At 43.2% G+C, this 20,132-nt stretch overlaps 1 protein-coding gene across 4 annotated transcripts in view; it reads right to left on the minus strand.

Moving 5' to 3' along the window:
- The window catches only part of YAP1 (Yes1 associated transcriptional regulator), a 90,986-nt gene extending 71,941 nt beyond the window's left edge, over window positions 1-19,045 (minus strand). For all 4 annotated transcript variants that reach the window (XM_075707889.1, XM_075707881.1, XM_075707873.1 and 1 more), the window contains exons 1-2: window positions 18,728-19,045; window positions 15,616-15,863 (exon numbers count right to left, since the gene is read on the minus strand). In XM_075707889.1, coding sequence (XP_075564004.1) covers window positions 15,616-15,863; window positions 18,728-19,045 — 566 coding nt within the window. The remainder of the gene's footprint in view (window positions 1-15,615; window positions 15,864-18,727) is intronic.
- Between the last annotated feature and the right edge of the window lie 1,087 nt (window positions 19,046-20,132).

Consider the following 20,132-nt stretch of genomic DNA (forward strand, 5'->3'; position numbering starts at 1 on the left):
CTTGCATTCAGTATCAGTTCCTCCAAGAATAAACCATGACAAATTCCTTTACTAGCAGACCTGCACCTACATGTTTCTTGTTTTCTTGTTTCCCCACATCAACTCCTGTTGGTCAGACACTCAGTATTCTTCATCATCCTGCTTTGCCTATGGCAAACAAAACAAGCCACCTGTATTTCCTGAGCAAAAAACACAACGCAAAACAAGCCTATCCCTCCTCTTAGGCTTCCATACGAAGCCTAACTTGACTACAGGAAATAAAGCAGTAGCGTGCTAGTTTTGTCACTGAAAAGCATAGTACGCCATATTGTACGGGCGTACAATTATCATTTCAAACTGTCATTACTACTTAAGCTACATTATTACCTCTTGTATTGCTTTTGTGGAACAACTTTGCTTAGACACAAGGGACAAATGAAGAAATGTCAATTCTGCATTATTTTTCAGTTCCTTTCTATTTCAGTCTCCCTATAAGCCCTCCCTCACACTACCTGTAGGAATTTGTACCTTGCTCTACACCTCAATTTTCCTGGCAGCTGTGCTTCAAGAACTTGCAAGCTGTTCCACAACACCACCCCCCCCAAAACCCACAAAAAACCAAAACTGTGGTGTTGATAAGTTACGAACAAAATTATGTCATTACCCTTTTCTTTATAAAGTGCGAGCTTTATTCTACTGATATACCTCACCAGAACATCTGAGACTTTTGCTTGCACGGGTGCACTTACAAAACTTTTGAGGACAGACAGGTACTTACTCTGATTTTACCTGGACCAGTAACAGAGTCGCAACAGACCTACTACTTAAGAGTTCTGCTGCATAAGTACACTAGTTTCAGTGTTAAATATCCCACTTAAAAATAGAACAACTCAGAATATTTATCAATATCCCACTTTAGATCTAAACCACTCTGCTTTTGTAAAAGCACTTCTTTTTCTCCATTTTATTTTTAGCATGCTTTGATCAAATTATTACTGAGAATGGTTTCGTGGGACTACTAAAAGTCACTCATAGGTCAGTCATTAGTTGAGCTCAGTATATTTTTCTTGTACCTTTTGAATACCAGGTGTACAAGATTTACCCTGTTAATAAACTAAAATTAATATTCTGATCCCTCATTAAAAGTTTTCTGTACTACGATGTTGATTTTGTGCAGATTTTAAACCCTGTTAAAGGCTTGAACAGGCTGAAACTCTGTTGAGTGCCTGCAGGCTTCAAAATTAAACACTTGTATGCAGTGACAAAAATCCAAGCTCTCCCAATACTCTTCCCAAAAGCCACAGTATTTCAGATCCTCCAGTTCAGCTAGTTTTTTTGCTCTGATAAATTACAAGGAAAACAAAGATTCTATACAAAGGTAGTAAAATTTTATTTCAAAACAGCTTATTAGCATATTGTCCACAATAGCACATAACACATCATACTGGCTAACAGCTCAATTTAATGTCACAGATAGTTTTTTTAAAATTAAAAAGCCAATGAAAAAACAATGAAAGAAAACAAAACACACCCCCCCCAAAAAAAACCCAACCTCAAGAAAACCAACCACAAAACCACCACACACACCTTGCTGACTTCAGCTGAATTTAGTTCACACATCAAATTTGTAACTGCAGCAAAGCCAGGTTTACACATATTGTTAGAACTTTTTAACACCAAGCTTAGACCTTGGAGTATCAGCTACAGAATGCATACCAGACCACAGCCAAGTATTATACTTACCCAGCATTAAAGTATGTCTTTTTTCTGTCTTTTTAATTGCCAGTCCTAAGTAACTAAGATGTGCATTGGTGGGATTGGAAGAACGATTGTGTCACCTAGTTCAGTTTTTGTGCAACAGGAAGGTACTAACTCTACACAGATGTCCACAATAAAACTTCTTCAATTTCAGTTTACAAGCCAGACAAACACCAATGCTTTTTAATTGTTTTTTTTCCTCCACATGGCTCATTAAGAACTGCTTTTCCCCTGTCGTGGTTTAACCTGGCAGGCAGCTAGACACCACACAGCCATTTGCTCACTCTCCCTCAATGGGATGGGGGAGAGAATTGGGGGGTGAAGGTAAAACTTGTGGGTTGAGATAAAGACCATTTAATAGGACAGAAAAGGGAAAAAAATAATAATGTGTGATAAAAGACAACGTGTGATATTGTGTGATTAAAAAATAATTACAAAAAAATATGCAAAAGAAGAGATGCACAATGCAATTGCTCACCACCCACTGGCCAATGCCCAGCCAGTTCCTGAGCAGTGGCCATGCCACTCCCTGGCCAACTCCCCCCAGTTCTTTTTTTTGTTTTCTGGGTTTTTTTTTTTTTGTTCAGCATGACATCATATGGTATGGAGTATCCCTTTGGTCAGTTTGGATCAGCTGTCCTGGCTGTGTCCCCTCCAGCCTCCTCGATGGTAGGGGGGTATGGGAAACTGAAAAGTCTCTGACTTAGCATAAGCCCTGCTCAGCAACAACTAAAACATCAGTGTGTTACCAACATTATCCTCATCCTAAATCCAAAACACAGCACTATACCAGCTACTAGGAAGAAAATGAACTCTGCCCTGGTTTCAGCTGGGATAATATCCACCCCTTATTCTATACCATCTATGTCTCACACTTCCCGATACAACCCAATTAATCACCACCACCTTCCCTGTCCTTTGATATATACACACACAGATATCATTCCCTTCGTCTATGGGCCATCCCTCTAAAATGTCTGTTGAGTTCATTTAGTCCATGACTTTGGGTTCCATCTGTCATCACAGTCTTTCAGGGCAGGAGAGAGAGTGTGTGGTGTTGGATTGTTGCATGCTGAAGCCAGTTCTGGTTCCATTATCACTGCACTTTGCTTGTTTCATCAAAATTCATTCTTCATTAATTTTGGTGATTCTTACTGTAGTACTGCTGACATGGCATACAGCAACCATAAAAGAGATAGCATACAGTATTATATAGCAATTAACATCATACAATTCAGTTCATTGCCTATTCTCACCCAAAATCAAATCCCCTTGAGGTACACATTGGACTTCCCCATCCTTCTGCATCACCCACCAAGTGCACCAAGGTCCTTGAGCAACAACAATCCCACAAATGGGTTTGCCTTTGCCTGAGGCAGGAGTAACCCAGACTGTCTTCCCCAGCGTATTTCTTACACGCACTACAGGGACTTTATCCCCCCCTACAGAACATAAAACTTTGATTGGGCAGGGCCAGCTCGATTGGCAGATCCCCTGGTGTTGACTAACCAGGTGGCTTTTGCTAAATGCGTATCCCAATGTTTGAATGTCCCACCACCCATTGCTCTCAGGGTAGTCTTTAACAGTCCACTGTATCGTTCAATTCTCCCAGAGGCTGGTGCATGGTAGGGGATCTGATATACCCACTCAATGCCATGCTCTTTGGCCCAGGTGTCTATGAGGTTGTTTTGGAAATGAGCCCCGTTGTCTAACTAAATTCTCTCTGGGGTGCCATGTTGCCACAGGACTTGCTTTTCAAGGCCAAGGACGGTGTTCTGGGCAGTGGCATGGGGCATAGGATATGTTCCCAGCCATCCGGTGGTTGCTTCCACCACTGTAAGCACACAGTGCTTGCTTTGGCAGATTTGTGGGAGTGTGATATAATCAATCTGCGAGGCCTCTCCATATTTATATCTCAGCCATCGTGCTCCATACCATAGAGGCTTTAACCGCTTGGCTTGCTTGATTGCAGCATGAATAACCTGTGCAATAGTGTCCATGGTCAAGTCCACCCCCCGATCCCAAGCCCATCTACATATTGCATTTCTTCCTTGACGGCCTGAGGCATCATGGGCCCACCAAGCTGTAAATAATTCACCCTTATGTTGCCAGTCCAGAGCCACCTGAGCCATTTCAATCTTAGCGGCCTGATCCACCTGCTGGTTGTTTCGATGTTCTTCAGCGGCCTGACTCTTGGGTACATGAGCATCTACATGACGTACTTTTACAACCTAGTTCTCTACCCGGGCAGCAATATCTTGCCACAGCACAGCAGCCCAGATGGGTTTGCCTCTGCGCTGCCAGTTGCTTTGCTTCCATTGCTGCAACCACCCCCACAGGGCATTTGCCGCCATCCATGAGTCAGTATAAAGTACTGACCACTTTTCTTGTTCAGCAATGTCTAAAGCCAACTGGATGCCTTTCACCTCTGCAAACTGACTTGACCCCCCCCTTCTCCTCAGCAGTTTCTGCGACTTGTCATATAGGACTCCATACAGCAGCTTTCCATCTCCGATGCTTTCCCACAAGACGACAGGACCCATCAGTGAACAGGGCATATTGCTTTTCATTTTCTGGCAGTTTATTATACAGTGGGTCCTCTTCAGCATGCATCACCTCCTCCTCTGGCAATATTCCAAAATCTTTGCCTTCTGGCCAGTCCATGATCGCTTCCAAGATTCCTGGGCGACTGGGGTTTCCTATTCGAGCCCGTTGTGTGATCAGTGCAACCCACTTACTCCACGTAGCATCAGTTGCATGATGTGTAGAGGGAACCCTCCCTTTGAATATCCAGCCCAGCACTGGCAGTCGGGGTGCCAGCAGGAGCTGTGCTTCAGTACCAACCACTTCCAAAGCAGCTCGAACCCCTTCATATGCTAATATCTCCTTCTCAGCTGGAGTATAACGGGCCTCGAATGGTATGCAAGTGATATACTAACCTAAATGAAGTGCTACTAGTCCTAGTGAAGTACAAATGAAAAGATTGTTTTATGAAGCACAATGTGACAGCACCAGTTGCTACTGCACTGCAGTCTGTATATCTTTGTTTAATAAAACTTTCTTTTTGGCCTCATCAGTTTGATAAAGTAATTCCTTACAAGAATTTACATCTTATTTTTCTGCAACTTGCAAAACAGATGGAAGATTTTTAGCTGGAAGCCAAGAACTGAATAGCATCCTATACAATAAAAGAACATGTGCATCTATACTTCTTTTACAAAAGGCGTATCTTGCAGTTTGACTAAATGAAGAGAGACAAAGTAGATGCGTCATCTACCTACGTAAGGTAGGTGGGGCTAGAATAGCTTAACGGCAGGTATGTAACTGAATGGTTAGTATTCTAAGCTCTTGTAACTTCCTATCACAACTGCAGGTAAGGGCAATACAGATCAAATATATTTACCTGTAGAAATTGGATAGCAGATAGTTATTGCAGCTACTTATAAAGTAAAGGCATCATGCATTAGCAAAATAGTAATTTTGCTTATATCTTTCATATGAAGAATTTTACAAAGTTATAGGCTAATTATGTGCAGATCCTGGCAAAGAAGCACCAGCACCAGAATCTCCTGTATTTCAAATAAATTCCATACAAACTTGTTCTGCATGCACAAAACAAGAGCTCAATGGCTTCTTGTTGAGGATAAAAGACTTCTTCCCATAAATTTATGTAAATGAAGTTTATCCATTACAAAAGCCAGCAATTTTCATTTTACTGCAACTCCGTCAACTATTTGGTAAGTTAGCTGTTATCTTAGAAAGCACTTAAAATCCTCCCCCTTTGGTTTCACAGAGCAAGCATTTGCGGCCATTTTAAAAGGGCAAAACTTGGCACCGGCCAGGGTCTATACTCCTACTCCAACAGGATTGCAGAGTGGAGGAATCAATTAAAGTTCACACGCAATCTCCGAGTTGCTCACCATCACAGCATAAACAGGATTCAAATTGTAGCCCTGAGCAAAAGCCACACAAATAGTTGCACCAGAAGGAAGAAGGGGGGGGGGGGAAGAGTCCCCCTTCTGCTTCCCCCCTCCCTATTCCAATACAACCTTAAAAGCAGAAGTTGGACAATGGGTACCACAACTATGAAACTGAATTAAGATTCTTTTTTCCTGGAGACATTACCATGTACAACTGACATTTAATTCATTAAAAAAACAATGAACTGTCCCAAGTTCCTCAACAAATATCTGTAATACAACGCTGATCATGTCAAGACCCATCTAAGAGTGTAATAAAAAATGGGCACAAATTTGAATTGCAAACTATTTTTTAAAAGAATATAATTAAGACTTCCTTTGACCTTGTTAATAGGGATGCTAAAATGTTAATTCCTAACTAACTGCTTATGCTAAGGTCTGTTTCACATTTTTTCTTCCTTATGCCTAGCCAGTGACTGAATTATCAGGATATTGTGAAATATCCAATAGATTTTTTCCAGTTATTAGTCATTACGGTAAAAAAAAAAAAAAAAGACAACAAAGGCCCACAAGCATACAGATCATAACAGTTCTCCTAATACTACAAATCTGAAAGTTCCTATCCTCTGTTACCTGGTAATTATTTGGTCCCAATATCTCAGGCCTGCTTTAGAATCGTTTCATAGTAAGATTCCCATAAAAAAATGAAAACCTGAAAGACCAGTTATAAAAGGGAACACTTACTTCAGTCCAAATGTTAAACCCATTGGCTAGAAGAGTTTAAGTGACATACACAGAAATTAAGTGTGCACGTGTTTAGGGACAGAAGGTAAGAAAATGAAACACAGCTCTAACTGATGATAACATATGTATAATTATGTCAACAGCAGTGTAACAAAAAGCTCTCAAAAATCTATCTATGAACTAGAACACAGGCAGTTTTAGCTTAGTCAGGCTCATGCGTACAAAGCCCTGTAAACATGGAATGTGCTATTAACTGTTTTCACTGAAGACTGGAAGTATTTAAAACTTTTTATTGTTAAACAAGTATCATTCATCCTGACCCAAACACCAGTACAGAAGTCAATAGACACCTAAACTCCAATTAAAGCACAGTAATACTTTTTTTTTTCCCCCTACAAACACATTTTTCATATATATACAGAAATGGCCTATAAACTTGGGCATAGAACACCCTTCCAAGTCCTTTCACCTTTTCTTTGTAACAGTCTTTTATATGTCAGATTACACCTTTTTAAGTATACCTCATTTCATATCCTTAACTCATGCAAAGCTGGTTACTCTGATAATGACAAAGGTTTTGTAAATAAAAAAATAAAAATCACCACTGAATGAGGTGTGCATTGGATACTTAGGTCTACCAACTATACTACCTATACCATCAACATAATTAGTAAATATGGAAAGAAACTTCTCATCATTCTAAAGAGACTATATAAATGGTGGAATGGAAGTAATTGCAGAAGACTGGCCAACCAAGCTTTTCAAATAGGAACAAATTAGGAAAAGAGTTTTGAAAAGTGAGATCCTATGAGAAAATCTACCTGTGAGTTGCGTTCTTCTTTACCCAAAGAATTCCACTTTGCCTATATAACCTATGTTTGTTTGCTTTCAGATAATGTTTTATTACGTCATAAATGTCTAATTTTACAACATATCCGGAAAAGGCAAAAAGTTTACTTAACATTTCAGTTACAACAGGTAATTAGAAAGGGAAAGGTATCCTTAAAGCAGTAACACTATTTAAATAAACTTGTGTAGTGCAGACATACTTCCAACAAAGCTCTCCATAAATCAGAACCCACTGGAGATAAACTAGCAATAGTAAATTACATTTACTTGACTTTCCTGTAAAACAGATCAGCAGGAAAAAACTGGCTTCAGAACCTCAATGTAATAATCAATAACTAAACTTAACCACTAACACTGATCTAAGTTACCAAACAGCATGTCAGAGACTCAACAAAAAGGATCTGGTCTTTCACTATGACACAGAAAAGTCTCATTAGTGAAATTAAAGCAAAGTCCAAGACTGTTTTCAAGACAGCTTTGTTTCCATAGCAACTGGCATGACTGACACACAGTATACTGGTAAAAGTCTTACTTTACAAGGCAGCTTTATATTATTAGCTTGACTTAACCAACAATTTGGAAAACCTAGCTATACTTGCCCGAAGCACAGCCTGAAGTAACTTAGTTAAAAGCCAAATAAAACAGCAGCACAGTGAATCCCAGAAAACAGACTCCAAGAAGTACTTCAGGAGGCCATGAAACAGCGATGCAGCCTAGTCACGCCTTTCAAAAAAATCCTGTTCTCCAAATAAAACTCCAGTTTTATTCACCAAAAAACCCAGCTATTAAGTGCCATTTTCATAATAAAGACAAATTTCCTCCATGTTCTAAATTCCTACTTAAATGCTTAACAAAAAAAAAAAAAAGTTTATCTGGTGAATTTCCCAATATAGCCTTACATCAAAATGAGATTTAGCAAGCTATTTGCGAGAGCATGTCCTGCCATTACATGGCATCTATCTGTTAACATTCCAATACACAGCCTCCTCCCAAGAATTTTGTTTCACATTATGCTAACCCCCAGGCTGTAAAATTTCCCCTCAGACAATTTTGTCTTTCTCTTGGGTCAGCTACATGGTATCCTGACCATGCCCTAGGGGCACTTGCCAGGGGACTGCTACTCACAGAAATCTCCTGTAAATTTCCTGCATTCAACCAAGTGAAATTTTCTTTAGAATTTACAAGGGAAACCAAATCATTTAAGTATTAGGGTTTACATAATCATGCACAGCTTGTTTGGGGGAAAGAAAAGAAAAAAAGAAAAAAAAAAACACCTTAAAAGTGGGGATAGTGTTTACACAAATAGTGAAAGACAGTGAGTTCCACCACTGATGACTTTTACTGCACACACGTTTGGATTGTACAAACAATAAATGCAAAGGTGTTGGAATTTATAAAAATACAAGGATACAAAATTAATAGGAGAACTGAATAGCTATCAATTTCAAAAGGTTAAACTAAATCTAATTACATCATCTGAATTTGTTCCCAGCTATGAAGATAAACATATGCAGTTGGTCTGGCCACATATAAAAAGAAGAGAAACATCTCTAGTTTTGGCTGACAGCTCTCTATAGCTGTTTACCTCATTTTTGTTTTTTTTCTTTCCTTGGCTGTGCAGGGAGGTGTCTAGTCTTCATCCAGAGCCTGACAGAAATTGCTTGTAGTTAATATTAGACTAGTTTTAACAGTTAATCTTGTATCTCAACCCTGAGTAACACGTCTTGCTCTCCTGGGCATCATCCAGTAACTACTTATGTCCAATATGTGAAAAAGTTTCTTTGGGAGCAAACTAGGAACTCTGCTTTAATTTTACATGTGACCCAATTTAGGTCCTGCACTTAAGTATTTCAGCACTCCAAGTGCTAATAAGTTACTTTATTGAAAGTCTACTGTAAAATTGGATAAACTGAGTGAAAAATCCACTTCACTTGCTCTGTCAGCTTTTAGAAATTTGTAGCTGTTGTGCCACAAGTGCAGAGGGAAACTGAGCAAACTATAAATGGAGGTTTTATATTTGGAATTTTAAAGCTACTGATTTTTTTTCATTTCCAGAAGAGGAAAGATAAGAGAGTAAGACATTAACCTGATTGGTAGAAGCAGGTATAATTTCACCACATATGCCACTGATCAGTTCAATTGCATTTACCCATTAGAAGTTTTGGGGTTTTTTTTTTTTGGTTGTTTGGGGGGGTTTTTTGGTTGGGTTTTTTTTTTCCCCCCAAAAAACGGTGGGGTAGGGCCTGCCTTACTTTCATGGGAACTTTCAAATTAATATCCTTTTATTATTTTACTGCTTTCTATCGAGTGGGAATTTCCATGATGTGACTGAGGGGTTACAGATTACCCTATGCTACAAACCAGATGCCTACTAAAAAACCCACAACTATAATTCTTTGCCATCTTCAACATACACAAGAAGAAAAGCAAAAGGATAAGAGAGTCCAGAAGACACTCATCCTGATTTATATCAAATACTTGTTTGTCTTTGGAAGAGGTCAGGACCTGAGAAAACAGAAGTGGTTCCATAGCAGTATAATTGCTCCCACAGACCTTGATGCTACTACTTTTAGCTAAATACAACCTGACAAAGTGTTTAATAAGCAGAATTGCAGAAGCATCTTTTTTAAACATGAAATTCTGATTAAACCTGTATCAGAAGCTGCTTCTTATTACTGATCAGAGACACTCTAAGACTTCTCATTATAAAAGACTAGTAAATAAAGATCTCGGAGACAATTATGGCTTTCAACATAATACAAAGTTTTCAGACCACAGTAAGATAAAACTGATCTCAAAATTGATTCAGGAGATAGGAAAGCATTGCTATAAAATAGTATTAGGCATTTAAAGCATATAAACCAAAACTACACCAGTGTTCTCAACAGCTACACCAGAAGTAATTTTGACCAATACCATAAGGGAAGTTGAAACATTTAGTTTTATATGTTTGCTACTTGAAACAACCATATTTTTCCTCCTTAATGAGCACTATGTTAATACAACCTTATTTTTCCAAGTATGCCATTGCTTTCTCTCTCCATTGCATGTATATTCAGATCCTATTTAGATTTGTAAGAATTATATCCATATTGTATTTTCTACAGCTGGCACATGCTCCCCTATGGTATTAGAAGCTCTCAGTAGATGTTTAATCTAGTGCTTTTTAGAGTTTGTGGAAAGATTTCAATAGGCACCAAATCAGACACTATAAAGCACAAACATTATTTTTGTGCGAGATACACCGAAAGCAAAACCTGTGGGAGGAATAGAGGTACAGATCAACAGCCGATTTAAAAAAAAAAAAAGAGAGAAAATCCTCAGAGATAATTTACTTATTAACTTACAACTAACTGCCACAGATCCTGCCATTTTTCCCCAGTTCTATTTTCTGCTGCAGATAATAAATGCCTATATGCTTATAAATAAAAGGAAGATACATTAGTGAAAACCACAGGGTATGGTTTTGGTTTACCTGAACTCAGGTTTTGGAATAGTCTTATAAAATTACCTTGTATGGCAGGGTATTGAATGCATGGATATCACCATTTCCAATTTTTCTTAAGCAAAACAAAACTAAACACAACAAAATCACCATGTGCCATTGCTTTCACTGATGCCCACCCACTAAGCTGGCTCCAAGTTCTCTGAATTCAGAGGGCTGAAGATGTACTTTCATCCTCCTCCCAGCTCAGTCGCAGTGCCAAGACAAACAAGGCAGGTTTGCCCTTATTCTTCCTCCGCCCTTTTAAAGATACGGAAATCTTAAGTACAACTGCAAATTCAGAATAGTTTGTATCATTGTTCTTTCACAGGACTGTTCAAGTAAGAGGCAGAAGGAAAGATATACACTTAGTAGTACTATGACTGTCTTCCACGACAAAAAAAATCTTAAGTTGCCAAAAAGCATACCACAGCATGTTTTACTCTAAAATCATTTTAACTAGTATTTCTTTCCTCCAGCTATGTTCTGAAACTGACAGTGCCCATTTTCCCCTGCACAAATCTCATGACTTTTTTTTTTGTAGATCATCAATCCTATGAATATTTTCATAAACAGAAGTCATTAATATAAAAATGAAATTAATTTGACATATTACAAATAAAATTGAGCAAACAGAAAAATCTTCAACTGCTTTTTAGTACAAAAAGCATGAAAAACTGACAAACCCGTCAAAAGCAGTGGCTGCAGTTTTGGTTTCCAACAATACAGCTCTTTTAATGACAAACTAGCCTGAACTATAGAACCATAAACAAGAACTCACATTAACTGATGATTCTGAATATGCATTTCCCCAGTAAATTAAGGTATTCAATAAAATATGCAACTGTACCAGCAGTTTTTCAGATAAACATCTTCTGCCCTGGAAGACTAAGATCACTTTGGCAGGGAGGAGACGGGGAGGAAGGGAGCAGATGATATTGGTGTAGTGGATGGTTCCAGTCAGGGGCAAAAATGGGATGTGAGAGAAATTTAACAGCATTGACGAATATTTTTCATGTGTGACATGAGAAAAGAAAAAAGCATAGCAACAGACTTCCCTGTTATCATAAAAGTTTGGTTTCATAACTTCCAAAGTCATACCTCTGTATAGAGCACATAACAAATGTGTAACAGCGATCTATTTTTAAAGTTTCTGCCAGATGGGTAAACACCGCAAACACACCTACAGATACTAATGAAAACCACCTTGGCCTCCTTCAGGAAGTCATTCAACACTTCACAGAAAAAAAAATAGGAAGTTGTTGATAAACTGCTTGCAAGAACTACTTCCTGTAGGAAAAATAATTACAAGACTTGTTTGCTGGACAATCAGTTAACTTTTCCTCACACTACAAAATGAGAAGAGGTATTACACAAGCTTTGTAAGAATTAAAAGCATAACACTAAGTTAAAACAATACAAGAGTAATTCTAAAATTGCACGAAACTTATTTTTATTTTCTGCAAGTTACTGTCTGCTACTCCCATGGCATATTATCTTTTGCCTAGAGAGCGATCCCCTATCTTTCTCCGTAGTTCACCGAAATGTCAACCAGCAGCTGGCTAACAGGAAGCGGTTAAAAAGCAATGCAGTTGACATCGCCACACAAACCAAGCGAGTCTTTTTTACTGCATGTTTAAGAATGGGCTAAAGCGTACCGCACAGCAATGCTGAGATGACTCAGACATGACCACTTACTAACCAGGCAAGTCTCAACTTATGAGTTCTATTTAAGTAGCAGTTTCAGTAAAAAATAGTATTAGTTTTACCAGCTGTATAGCACGCATGTCTTAACTCTCTGGCCAAAATCATCTGCATTTTCACTGACGGAAAATTATACTCAGGAGCCCTACTCATAACAGCGCGATGAACGCTAATGAGTGGAATTCTGGCAAATCATACGTTGGGCATTCATACATACAGGGGTCTATTTATCTAGATGACAGACTGATTTACAAGAATAGCTTTGGTTCAGACCCTACACTACCACTCTCATCCTTCTTTTAATATGTATGGATACATGGGTGGTTTGTATATAAAATATCTAGCCAAATAACTGTGCATGTATCTATACAGACAGACAAGTATGTTCTCTCCCATACACACTGTTTTTATTTCTTTGTGCAAACTACTATGCTTGCAGTGCTTGACCGATTGATTAGTGGAAGTGACTATACTCCAGACTGTATTAAGTACAGTACTCCATTTTATATTATTCTGTTTGCACTGTAGTATATTATGATAACTATAACCATAAGGTTTACTGACATCTGGAAAAAATCTAACACTGTTACCTATTCTGCAAAGATCTTTCTAGAGCCCGATTACCAGACTGTTCACGGAGTGGCTACAGAACAGAGCAAATGGAAACAAAGAGCAATGCAGCCAATCCAACAAAAAAAGCTGAACACTTGGAAGAGACATCAAAAATCTGCATATGATAGGAGGAACCACGTTAAATGTATTTAGCATGAGGACTCTTAGTACTCATGCTTCGAGCAAATCTTTAAGGTATAACTATACAAGATGTGGGTCTTAACGGGCTTGTAGGTATGAGATAGAACTTACCACTCAACACCGAGAAGAGCTGCTGAAATACGAACTTGCTACTCAAAAATAATTCTTACATTTCTTTGGACTTCCTAAACACACAAAGCAAACATTTTGCTAGTACTTGAAATGTATTTTACAAATCTTCATGAACTCCAATGAAGTTGGTGGATCTCACCTGTAGATAGTATTAAAAAACCTTTTAGGAACAACAAATGTTCTTCCAGTGGGAACAGAGCCTTCAGAACTGTCCTCATTAGACTCTCCCATACCACAGCATCACCCAAGGAAAGCCAAAAGAAAACAGCCCATTAAACTGTTTAAAATCTCCCAAGGTCAGCATGTGACCCAGCAGGGAGAGGTTCAAAAAGTACAGCCTTTATTTTTCTTCCTAACAACCTGGTTTGTTTCCACTCCTTTCCCCTTCAAGACACATCCTTCACAGCTAGCAGCTCTTTCAATCATTTACTTTGGATGTCTGCTCGAGAACAAACGATCTTGCTCATGCAGATGAGTTTGCCAGACTTGTGTGTACTTTCCAGTCTCAGGCTCTTTATTGTTCTTGCTGAAACCTGACCCTTTGAAATGGATACCAGGACACCAAGAAAGGACAAAAAAAACTTGCAGAAAAAAAGGAAAAGATTTTTTTTGTGGTAATAATGAAACTGCAGAAAAGCTTTCCAAGAACAAATCTTTCACTGATTTCACCTGAGTGAGCGTAATTAAAAAAAAATCAATTATAAGAGTGTGAAGACATTTTCCATTTCTTAAACTGTTCTATTTTCTGTAAAATTGACAGCGTTACCAAAACCAAACACTTGTGACAGTAGAACTTAAAAATCAAATATCTATTTCTCGTGCTTCATAAGCTGCTCTTTAAGAGCTCTCACTAGCACATTCAAAACAAAGTTTGCTTTTCATTTCAAAACTCGGTCTGTGCTCTCCTCAAGGTCCAATGAGCTACAGTTCTCAAATGGCATAAGCTTACACAGTTCCAAAAAGATTCTATTTGTGCCCACTGAAGAGCTCACCTTCTAGAATATACTGATTTCTTAAACTTCACCAAAGAAAATATCACATCTTCAAGATCTATAGCTAATGCTCATTTTTGCGTTCCTAAAACAGAATGATTGTTCTCAAAAAGTAACCTTCAGGCTCAAAGAATGTCAGACAACTGCGGCAACCTCTCTTCAGTTAAAAAAAAGGATGCTAATTTCTATGTATGGAAACACCATCTCTATAAGAACAACAGTTTCAAGAAGTTCTGCAAGTTCCATTTTCATTGCAGACACAGTAAATTTGTTTTTGAAGCTACAACATCAACTACTTCAGTCAAATGCACATATTAATGACAATGTTTCAGCAAGAAAGGTAGGGATAAAGATGTTTTTCTTGGCTGAAACAAGTTCTACATAAATAACTGTGCTGCCCCTCCCCTCTCGCAGCCCTGAAAATGACATATAATCGGTTATTTAGAGACTTGCAGTTAAATAAAATGTTCAAAATATAGCCAAAATATTTGAGGGCCAATTAAGTGTCTTAGTGGGCACACTTTCAGAAAGAAGGACAAGCTCCTACTGTTTTGGAAAACTACGCAGTATAAAAGAAAATGCTCCCTGATGGATTAGGTGTCAGATGGCTGGCATGTGTAACCTCTCTTCAGTTATAGAAAAGGTGATACTAATTTCACTGTGTGAAAAAGCTACAGCTGTAGGAACAAGAAACAATGTTAGAGGTTCTGCAATTTCCCTTTCACTGCAGGGAATGTAGATGAGTTAAGAGTTACAGACCCAGATACTGCAATCAAACACACATTAATTTCCTCATGAGTAGAGAGTAGGCAAAAATATTTTGATTGCATACTTACACAATTGTCCTTATTCAAAAAAGAAGAAGTCCTGATATATTCTTACTACCATAGTTTCTAAAGTTACTTTATATCTTTACATCTGTATCGTAAAAATGAGGTAAAATGTTTTTTGACCTGCATGAGAACCCTGGCAAGATTCGGCAAATCCAAACGTCACATTGTTTAAAAATCACTATGCGCATTTCACTGATTTTCAGTATACAGTATAATGGGTAACATTCTTCAGCTAAGATTAAGGTAGGATAAATATTCACAGAGTACCATACAGTTTTCAGAAACAGCAGACAGTTAATACGGGAGAACTACTGAAGCGGTAGAATCTCCTACTTAAAATCAGGAGCATGTTTTTAAAAATATGTATTTCAAACACAACGAAATTTACTAAAATTCAAAGACTGTTAAAACAAACAAACAAAACACCCCACCAGAGATATAGCTAACTGAAAACAAGTTTTACTTACTTAAGAAAGTATCTCTGTCCAGATGGTGTCTTAGCCATCTCCCAGCCTGGTGGCAAAGGTACATCATCAGGGATCTCAAACGAAGACTGGCGGAGATGTTGAGAAGATGGAGCTCCGGGTCCAGTCACTACTCCAGAGGGTGTAAGCGTCCCTGGAGAAACAGCTCCCAGCTGCAGTGATGCTGGAGAGGAATGAGCTCGGACATGCTGAGGGGTCAGGGCGCCTGCTGTTCCTGCATCAGTGCTGGCCTGCCAGGAGTGAAATTATTCCCATTAAGATTCTTATATTTCAGCAGAAGTGCAGCTGTCAGAAGACATTTCACTTTAAATGAATCTTTCAGAAGAAATTCATGTTAGTCATTCTAAAGTTCTGCTTATTTTCTGGTTGTCACTCTCCAAGAGAGCCTCCAAGTAAGCTGGTTAATTAGCACCACAAAAGCCCTTGTGCAAATGAAGAAATATTAACTCTAATATGTGCTAAGTGCCTTTACTTTTATTTTGAAGATTAAAGTTCTTACTCGTTGGTGCAGGGTTAAGAAAAAAACATGCCCGCAGTCCGCAGACCTCATACAGCATACTGCATGGTTCATTACTGGACTGCACCCACCCATGACCATCGCACCCACTTTCTGCTGGAGGAGTTAATTTCCCACTCTCCTTTTGAAATGGGGGTGTGGGGGTGCAAGGACACCCACACATACACCCTCTGCAGCGGTTTACATGATTACACAAGGAGAAAAGCAACAAAGAAATGCCAACTGACAGCAGTGAGTTCCAAGGAGAAAGACTCCTGAACTCAACCATAAAAAAAAAAACAAAACCAAAACCTATACAACAACGCTGAACACAAAATTTCCTAACCCACACGCAAACTGCACTTTAAGGGTATCGGGAGCTTATAAAGAGTCTGCCCCTGCTTTATCCAAAGCAAAGCTTCAGACAGCTGTTGAACCAGTCAATCAGAAGTGACTCACAAAACCATTCACCAGAGTTACCAGTCCTAAGTACACAGAACTTCTTCACCAGCAGTAAATACATGTCCACTGTGAAACAGAAAAAGCAGCTCTGAAAACTGGATTAAAGCCATATTGACTTTTTAAAATATGTTTACCAATTAACTGATTTTGTAGATACAGCAGAACAACATGGACACCTGTAATAAGATGCGTGTACCAGCCCTTGCCACACCTCTCTACACAAGGTATTGCACCATACATGAGGCCCCATCTATATACTCTTACGGAAACCTACAATCCTATTTCGCTACATCTGTACGCAAGCACATGCGAAGTGTCATATATTAAATTGGAAACGAATTAGCTCACATTTAAACAAAATATGCAAGTTGCAAATCAACTGAATTTGAGGCATTTAAATTCTTGAGAGGGAGAATTACGGAAACTTGAAGACCTTCTCTGTTAAGCAGAGTATTTTTGTGGCACAACTAAACAAAAAGGCGTATTTTATTTTAAAAGACAGTCCACAGTGAAGCAAATGATTCTCTGGCTTCAGCTGAATTTCAAGTTTATGTTTTAGGAACCACTGACTGGCACAAGGAACAGTGATCCAACTAAATATGCATCACAGATGAAGAGTAACATACACAAGCAAGATAATGCTAAGCTTAAAAGTCATATGAACGTCACTCACGTTAAGTGTATTTCAAATGCAATAGCTACTTAGCCGCAGTTACTGTATTTAACAAGGCACAGCACCAAGCGTTAGCCGAATGCGTACCAGTTGGCATTTGTGCGCAATGGAACTGCGGTAAGATTTGCACAACTTAGAAAAAACCGGACGTATTAACCTTATTCTTTGCTGGATTTCAGTATGTTATTAAAGGTCTGCAAGTCAGAAGCAAGCAAAACTATAGAAGCAGCTCAGCCCCACCCCTTTCTATTTTCTTTTCAGTCTTGCAATATGAAGGCCAGACTTGATTTTTCGAGTATTTGGAAAATGAATTAACTCCTAGGCCGAGAGAATACGCGCCAAGGTTCAGCCTGGAGTGAACTTCTGAAGCCAAGTTATAAATCCTTCAGAACAGAAGTTTAATAATGGAAATGTTGACAGACCCTTAACAACAAGAGTACCAGGCACCAGTACACAGAGCAAGTTTCACTCCTACTGGCTACGCAGATAAAGTGACAATAGCCAACAATATATTTTATAGCTTAGCAGCAAAGTTCATTACTTAATAAAACGCTCGACTAGGCGCAGCCTCCTCCCAAAAAAGTTGGTATCAGCAGCCTAAACATTAACTTCCAGCCGCGTTCGCACCAACGCTGCGGGCTCGGCCCCGCCGAAGGCGCAGCCGCTGCCGGCAGCCGAGCGCCGGCCCTGCCCCGCATCGCCCCCGGCCCGGCCCCGCCGAGGCCGCCCCCGGCCCGGCCCCGCCGCTGCCCGGGGTGCGGGCGGTTACCTCGGACCCTCCACGCCGTCAGACCTGAAGGGCGGCTCGGGAGCTGACTCCTGAAGGGGCGGCGGGGGGCGGGGGGGGGGGGGGGGGGGGGGAGTGTTAATCCCGCCCGACCCAGCGCAGCGATGAAATGGTGGAAAAGCTACATCCATATTGTCTGATTGGGGCGGGGGGGGAGTGTCTGGCACAACCGCGTTACCCCCTGAACGGACGGGCAGCCCCGCGACGCAGCAGGATCAGACCCCACGGCGAACTCCTCCCCGCCTTCCCGGCAAAGCGTTTTCACTACGTTTTAGGGGCTCGCCCCCCGCTGCCGCCGCCTTCCCGGCGAGGCCCAGCAAGCGGCGGCGGGTCTCGCCGCGGGGCGGATGTGGAGCCCGAGGCCCCGCCGGAGCGCGGGCCGGGGCCCAGCGCCGCCCTCAGCGCCCCGAGGCGCGGGAGCAGAGGGGCCGCGCGGCGCCCCCGCCGCGGGGAAGGGCAAACAAAGGGGCGCGGGGGGGGGGGGGGGGGGGGGCAGCGCAGGCACCGAGCGCCCCGGCCGGCGCCCCCCGCCCCGCTCAGCCCCGCGGAGGGCGGATTCCCGCCCCGGCCCCCTCCCCCACACGCCTCCCCCGGGAGGAGCTCGGCGGCAGGGAAGGAGAGCAGGAGGGAAGGAGGGAGGGAGGGCGAGCGCACGGCCGGGCCGCCCCCCCCTCACCTGGCGGGAGTGGGCCTTGGGCTCGGGCGGCTTGAAGAAGGAGTCGGGCAGCTTCCGCAGCCGCATGGGCAGCGTGTGCGGGACGTTGGCGCCCTTGGGGTTCATCACGGCGTTGAAGAGCGCCTCCAAGTCGGTCTCCGAGTCGCCCCGCACATGGACGATCTGGTGCCCCGCCGGGGGGGGCCCCGCGCCCGGGGGCTGCGCCGCGCCGGCCGGGGCCCCCGACACCGCGCCCGGGGGCTGCGGCGGCGGCTGCTGCGAAGCCGGGGGCTGCGCTGCCTGCGGCGGCTGCTGCGGTTGAGGCTGCCCGGGATCCATGGCTCCGTCGGGACCCCCCGGCGCTTCCCTGGCGGGGCTCGGCGGCTCAGAGCCCGGATTCCCAGCCCCGCATGCCCTGCTCCCCGGGCCGCGGCTCGTCCTGCTCTCGCCGGTGCCTCTCACCCCCCTCGGCAGGGAAACCGACCCGGCCGCGGCAACTGGCAAAACAACTCCGGCCGTGCGGCGCTGCCCCGAGCCCGGCCCAGCCCGGCCGGCGCCTCTGTCCCGGCGGCGGAAACTAACTCACACAACACACCAAACAAAAGTTCGGAGTTACGCCCGCCCGAATCACTCGCCGCCGCCGCCGGCTCCGCCCCTCCGGAGCCCGCCCGCACCGTATCCGACCGCGGCGGCCTGCGCCGCGCAGCCCTCCTGTGCGCGCCCGCCCGCACCGCCTCCCGCGAGGGGGGCGCCCGGCGCGAGGGGGGCGCCGACCGCCCGCCCCGGCCCCCACCGCGCGCGGCCCCGCGGCCGCCTCGCGCCTCGGCTCGCCCGCCGCCCCTCCTCGCGCGCCCGCCCGCACCCCTCCCGACTGCCGCCCGACCGCCCTCGGCTGCCAGGGAGCGGCGCCGCCAACCAGAACTTTTTTTTCCCCCTCGCGCTTCCATCCCGACTTCCAGGCGGCCGCTCCGCGAGGGGGTGGGGAGGGGCGCCCGCGCTCCCCCCCCGCCGGGGGCCGCCGCCGGACAGGGAGCGCCCCACACGGCTCCCGCCCGCGGGGCGTGAGGGGGGGCTCGGCGCGGGACACCCCCGCCCCCCCCCGCCGCCGGCCAGCCCGCTCCCGCAGCGAGGGGCAGCCGCGGGGCTGAGGCGGTGGGGCCCGGCCCGCCGCGGGGCGAGGAGGAGGCTGGGCCCGGGCGGCCGGCCCTCGGCCCCCGCCTCACCTGGCGCTGGCGGGGCGGCCCGGGCTCCCGGGGCTGTGACCGCGCGGGGCGAAGCGGGGGCTCCGGGCGAGGGAGGGCGCCGGGCCGGTCGGGCCCGCCGGGCCGGGCCGCCTGAGGCACTTTTGCCCGATTCGGCAGAGATTTCACTGACTCCGGAGCCTCCGCCGGCGTACGTGCGTCGTGGATCCGAAAAGCTGACACGA

Source organism: Pelecanus crispus, chromosome 1, assembly GCF_030463565.1.
Source record: "Pelecanus crispus isolate bPelCri1 chromosome 1, bPelCri1.pri, whole genome shotgun sequence".
Taxonomy (NCBI): Eukaryota; Metazoa; Chordata; class Aves; order Pelecaniformes; family Pelecanidae; genus Pelecanus; species Pelecanus crispus.